The sequence below is a fragment of the Microtus ochrogaster genome, chromosome 8, assembly GCF_000317375.1.
Source record: "Microtus ochrogaster isolate Prairie Vole_2 chromosome 8, MicOch1.0, whole genome shotgun sequence".
NCBI lineage: Eukaryota > Metazoa > Chordata > Mammalia > Rodentia > Cricetidae > Microtus > Microtus ochrogaster.
The window spans coordinates 14565991-14572742 of NC_022015.1; the positions used below are offsets into that span (position 1 = coordinate 14565991).

The 6752-nt window shown below is 42.2% G+C and overlaps 1 protein-coding gene across 2 annotated transcripts in view; it reads right to left on the reverse strand.

The window, feature by feature from the left end:
* Window positions 1-6752, reverse strand: part of Mettl9 (methyltransferase like 9) — a 42694-nt gene that overhangs the window by 18067 nt on the left and 17875 nt on the right. For both annotated transcript variants that reach the window (XM_005351143.3, XM_005351142.2), the window contains exon 4: window positions 5154-5338. In XM_005351143.3, the coding sequence (XP_005351200.1) occupies window positions 5154-5338 (185 nt within the window). The remainder of the gene's footprint in view (window positions 1-5153; window positions 5339-6752) is intronic.

The following is a 6752-nucleotide window of genomic DNA, read 5'->3' on the forward strand; positions in this document are numbered from 1 at the left end:
ACACACACACACACAGCCATTTAAAAAGGCAAATGTGTGAAAATAAGTTGCAGTGTAGAGCACTTGTGTAGCACATCCAAGATTATGAGTCCAGTCACTAGAACTGAAAAAAGTAAATGGTAAAAATATCAATGTTCATGGCATTTTCTTTTTTGGTTTGTCAAGACAAGGTTTCTCTGTATAGCCCTGGTTGCCCTGGAACTTCCAGGCTGGCCTCAAACCCAGAGATGTGCTTGCCTCTGCCTCCTGAGTGCTAGGATTAAAGATAGGTGCCACCAAGCTGTTCATGGCATTTTCTTTCTTTCTTCTTCTTTTTTCTTAGAGACAGGATTTCTCTGTGTAACAGTCCTGGCTGTCCTGGAACTACATCTGTAGACCAGTCTAGCCTTGAACTCACAGAGACCTGCCTGCCTCTGCCTCCTGAGCACTGGGATTAAAGCCTGCACCACCATGCCTGGCATCTGTAGCATTTCATTTAGAATGTTGACAAGTGCTGCAGACCAGAGTGGCACTGTCTTAAAGAGGCCTCTCAGAGACTGTCTTCAATATGATCACTCCCAGAGACTCTGAATACTAAGATATAAATTTCAGTATTAACTCCTAGATTTGTAAACTCTTGATTAAAATAAAAAGGATTTTTAAAACATATCAACCAAGCAGTGATCTGTGTAAAGCAGACTCACCTGCGATTCACCATGTAGAGCAGGCTAGGCCAGAATTGCTCCTGCAGCTCCTGCCTTGGTCTCTCAAGCACTAGGCTTACCAGCATAAGCCATCACACCCACATTTTTGATACTGGTGTTGTAAAAGCAGACTGCTAATGTCTGGCCTCTTTCCTCCAACAGTAAATGCTAACAACCATATTGGAGAAGGAGAAAATAATCTGTAGTTTGTTAAATTCCATGTGTCAATGTTTCCACCACGCTCAGCGGCAACGACACTGCATCTACTCCATGTAAGGGTCGGGTCCCATGAGTCAGTCTGAGCCAGTCCAACTCACCACTACTTATACCCCACTACTTACACTCAGGTAGCGTTAAAGTGTGTTCCTAGATATATTTCAAGAAAAAATTAAAGTATTCCTAATGGCTTCTATCTGCATACATGTACAGTAAGATTTGAAGAATATTTTAAGATGATCAAAAACCAAAAACGAATTGGAATAAAACAAAGATTTTCATTATATACCCTTTGCAAGCAGCCTGAACAATTTTTACCATGAATGATTTAGCATAAAATTATGGTTTTTAACAAATTAATCATGTTATTAAATTGATGGAGGAAGGTCATTGATTGATTAAATAAAGAAGCTGCTTGCCCTGATAGGTTAGAACGTAGGTGGGAGGAGTGAACGGAGCAGAACGCTGGGAGGAAGAGGAAGTGAGCTCAGAGACTCGACAGCTCTCCTCTCAGGGGCAGACGCCTCAGAGAGACACGATGCTCCACTGTTGCAGGCAGAGGCGAGAGCTCTGCTCTCTGAGGCACACGCGATGAAGCTCCAACCCAGGATGGACGTAGGCTAGAAGCTCCCTGGTAAGCCACCTTGTGGGCTACAGCAGATTATTAGAGATGGGCTAGTCCAGGTGCGAGAGTTAGCCGAGAAAAGGGCTAGAGCTAAAGAGCCAAGCAGTGTTTAAATGAATAACAGTGTCCGTGTAATTATTTCGGGTAAAGCTAGCCTTGCAGGCAGCGGGGTGCTGGGGACGCAGCCCCGCCGCTCCTATTACTACATTAAATTTATTTGTACAACATTATTCTCCTTAATGACATCTTTTTCCCTGAACAGGTCTCACCGGATAACCAACCCCAATTGAAGACGAGGTGAAGGAACAGAGTAAACAGACTAAGAAGAAACACAAGTGGAGCTGGAGGCGTAGCTCAGGTTAAGAGTACTGGCTGTTCTTCCAGATGACCCAGGCTCAATCTCAGCACCCACATGGCAGCTAACAACTGTCTATAACTCCAGTTCCAGACGATCCAACACGCCCACATAGACATACACACAGGAAAAACATCAATGCACATAAAATAAATAAATCTTTAAAAGGAACGAAATACAAGACTTCTTCTAAGTTAGCCTAAGCAACAAAACTGTAGCTAAATGCATGGCAGTGACTATCCCCTCCCCCCCAAAAAACCATCAAGAGTAATCATTCTGCCTTTAATTGCTTTTGTTAATTAATTAAACCAAGTAGGCTAAGCCCACTCAGGCACCCTCTCAACAAACCCACTCTGCGCCTTCAAGTCTCCCATCCTCACAGTTTCCCATGGAAATCATCAGGATTTAATTAGAGCCTCAGAGAAAGGAAGCAGGAACAGCAACAACAGAGTGCTCCAGACAATCCGCAGAAGCTACAGGTCAATAAAGGTCACCCCTAGCAACAAGGCTTTGTCTCAAATTTGTAATGTGTCACAGGCCAAACTCCTTAGAGTCCACAGGCAGCTCTGGACACCCACAATCAAGAAGCTTGTTCTCAGTCTTAAGTGAAAACTGCGCTCTTGTTTAGCTTGACTTCCTTTCAATGCTTCTTGTCAGAAACACAGGGAAATGAAATTTGTGGTTAGACTGATGTTTCTTCCTCCTGCTTTTCCACCTCCTGCTATGCCAGGAAGTAGCATTAAAGCTCTATCATGTGGTTGCCCATCAGGACACAGGAAGCCAGAACCTTACAACTCAATGTCTAGTGAGTGAGTGCAGAGAGGGAGCCAAGGCTCAGTCACAGAGACCGGCACTGCAGATCAGAGGACACTTACATGATAAATATGGTCTGGACGGCACTCACACAGCAGGGTGAAAGCCACTCAACAACAGGAAGATAATGTACACAGAAGAAAGACTGGAGGGGGGACATCTATTCCACTCATTTTCTTTTTCTTTTTTTTTTTTAATTTTATTTTTATTTTGTGTGCCTTGGTGTTTTGCCTGCATGCATGTCTGTGTGAGGGTGTCAGATACTGGAGTTACAGACAGCTGTGATCTGCCATGTGGGTGCTGGGAATTGAACCCAGGTCCTTTGGAAGAGCAGTCAGTGCTTTTAACCACTGAGCTGTCTCTCCAGCCCCTCCACTCATTTTCTTCCTGCTCTCCAATGTCTACAAATTTTCCATCTTCAAGCCTGGTATGATGGCAAACATCTGTAACCTACTTTTTTTTTTCTTTTTTCGAAGCAGAGGACCAAACCCAGGGCCTCATGCTTACTACACAAGCACTCTACCACTGAGCTAAATCCCCGACCCCTGTAATTCACTTCTTGGAGGCAGAAGCAGGAGAAAGATCAGAAGTTGAAGCCATCCCCAGTTACACAGCAACTGAAGGTTACACGAAACTGCCTCAGAAACAAATCTAAGATGGCTCAATGATGGGGAGATGACTTGGAGGTTAACATGTTTCTATGCAAGCATGAGACCTGAGTTCGGATCTCTAGCACCCATCAAGAGATGGGTGTGGCAGCACAAAATTGTGATGCCAGGGAGTAAGACAGGCAGCGATCTGGGGCTTGCTGGCCACCAGTCCAGCTATAACTCAGCAAATTCCAGATTCAGTGAGACCACATATCAAAAAAACAAAAGATGAAGAGCAACAGAGACAGACAACTGATATCAACCTTCTTTACAGAGAGAGAGAGAGAGAGAGAGAGAGAGAGAGAGAGAGAGAGAGAGAGAAGAGAACAGAAGAGAAGAGAAGAGAAGAGAAGAGAAGAGAAGAGAAGAGAAGAGAAGTGAAGTTAAGTTCCTATTTTCCAAAGCAATGACAAAAACTTTCATGTTTGGGGTGAATGTAAAGACAAGCATTAAGTACAAAGGGAGGGCCCTGTCATAGTGACCCCAGCATGTGGGAAGCTGAAACAGGAGGAGCATGAGTTTCAAACCAGTTGGAGTTTTGGGAACCTGCCTCCAAAACAAGCAAGCAAATGAAATAATGACAGGAGGAAAAAAGGGAAAGAGAAAGGGAGGAATGGAGGAAGGGAGGAAGAAAGAAAGGAAAAAAGGACAAATAGACAGACGGACGATGACCATGGGTGAAAAATAAGGACAAGAGTTAAAGAACATACAAGCACCCTTAATAAAAAGGTTTATATTAAAAAGTTTAATCTCTAGCACCACATAAATCCTGCACTAGAGAGACCAAGGCAGAAAAGATCAAGGTCATCTTTGGCTGCACAGCAAGTTTGAGGCTAGTCTGGGCTACATGAGACCCTGTCTCAGGGGGGGAAAAAAAAAAAAGACTAAAGATTTTTAAAATATTAACATGCACAACAAGTAGTTTTCTACTGATGCACATTAACTTATCAAAATACAGAAGAAAGAATTAAAGACATAATTTTCAAGTTGACCTAAAGTGCAAACGACAGCAGCTTAAAGTATGAATTACTGTGACATTAAGTTACAGTCAGAAGTCACAGTAAACCTAAGGCCAGGAAACAGTCCATCCCTTCTAGTACACTCTTCAATCAATACTAATGAAGACCAGCAACATTAATTTACAAAATCACATTACAAGGCTTGGAGACATAAATGGCTTCAAGGTTAAGAACATGCACAGGAACCAAGTTCAGTTCCTGGAACCCAAGTGGGACAGCTCCAGTCCCTAGGGATCTGATGCCATCTTCTAGCTTCTGCAGATGCTGTACTCATATGCACACACACACAGACAGTTCTAAAAATGATAATAAAATTATTTTTTTAATCTTGTTATTCAAAGAAATGATACAAATTGGAGCATAAATATCTTCAAAAGAGAACACACATCATTTTTATTAGAGTCTGGAACAAAAATTCCAAAAACATAAAAAACAAAACAGCTATGACATTTAGCAAGTATCTATTAGCAGATTAAAAGATACAATTCACCACTTGACTTGGCCTATATAAGCCACTAAATAAATGGCTCAAGTGCCATTTAAAGCTAAGTGAGTGCAGACACAGACACACTGACCCAGCCAAGTACAAGTACAAATAGTGCCAGGGTACCAGAGTGCTATCAGGTCTGTATTAAGATAAGCATTAACCAAAGTGATACTATATATGTTTATTATATTATTTTAAATTCTGTATGACTAAAAAACACTAGGCTGTGTTTAGTTGCTTATAACATAAAATCAAAAATCCAAATAGATAGTCATTCTGAGAAGAGTTGGCCTGCCCACACTTACCGTTCTCCACATACGGATGGAAGGGCAAAACTAAGGCAAGAATGACCCTGCCTTGGGTGGGCTCCAGGACACTTCTGATATCTTTTAACAATGTCAGAGGCTGATCACAACGATCCAGCAGATTTAAGCAGCTGATGACATCATACTGGAACCCTGTATTCTGCCATTCATTTATACCAAGCACTCTGGGGGAAAAAAAAAAATCAAAAAGAACTTGGTTAATAATTCTCTGATTTAGAGCCAGCTTTAAAAATAACTATAAGCAGAGAGTAGTGGGACACACCAAGAAAACCTCTCACTTAATCTACCTCAAAATCAGCTGCAGGTAAGTAGTTTCTGTGTTAGGGATTCTAGAAAACAGAAATACACTCTCTGAACCAAAACTTAAGAGTTTTATGCTGGGACATTAAACTTACGCTGACAGATCAATCTCATCCTTACTTCATTTTTTAAAATTCTATTTGTAAACTCAGTTCCATTCTTTAAGATACATTAGTAGCTGTCCTCAAATGTTCTCCAAATGTCCAACCTGGTCCTGCTCCACCAAAGCTGCGAAGATGCTATGACTAGGATTAGCCTAAGTTAAAACATGTGACAGGAAAGTAAACGGAGACATAATTTCTGTCCATGGCCTCCAAACATTACAGAGGCAGGGGCCACCTCCACACTGTGTAAGCAGTCATACACAGAAGCCTCTGAACCCACAGACTTCATATCTAATAAATACTCTTCCTAAGTCTCTCAAACAGTAGGCATTTTACAAACTGAACTTGACACTTTATACCCATCATTACTGTCAGCTGTTTGGGTACGGGGTGGAATCCAACTTCTGTCAGAGACATAAGGAAATTAGTTAGTGCGGATGTAATTGATATAGGTGGTATGGAAAAGGCATGGTGAATTCTCAAAAAATTACACAAAGACTTAGAGGGCAGAGAGATGGCTCAGAAGTTTGGAGCACTTGGTGATTTGTAGAGGACCTGGGTTTGATTCCAAGAACCCACACGGTGGCTCACAATCATCTGAAACTCCAGTTCTAGGGATCCCAACACCCTCTTCTGGCCTTCGTGGGCACCAGTCGTGCACATGGCACACAGACATACGTGAAGATAAAGTACTATACACATAAAAAATATATTTAAAAAATGTTAAAACCATAGACTTAACATGTGATCTAGCAATTCCACTTTTGGGCGTATACCTACGGGGGGGGGGACTTAACAGGCATTTATATTACTCATTCATGTATTACTCACAATGGCTATGGTGGCTTGAATGAGCATGGCCCCCAAAAGGCTCACATATTTGAATAGTTGGTCCCCAATTGGTGAACTGTTCGGGAAGGACTAAGAGGTGGGGGTAGAATTTGAGGCTTCTCAATGCTCACAATATTCCCAGTTCTCTCTGTGCTTTACAGCTGTTATCTCAACGCGTGCGCTCAGCTACTACTCCAGTGTCACGCCCACCAGAAAGGTCGGAGACTCACTCTCTGAACCTGTAAGCCCCATAAACTCTTTTTTGTATAAGTTGCCTTGGTCACCGTCTCTTAGTACAGTAACAAAAAGTAAGAAGCCGGGCGGGGTGGCACACGCCTTTAAT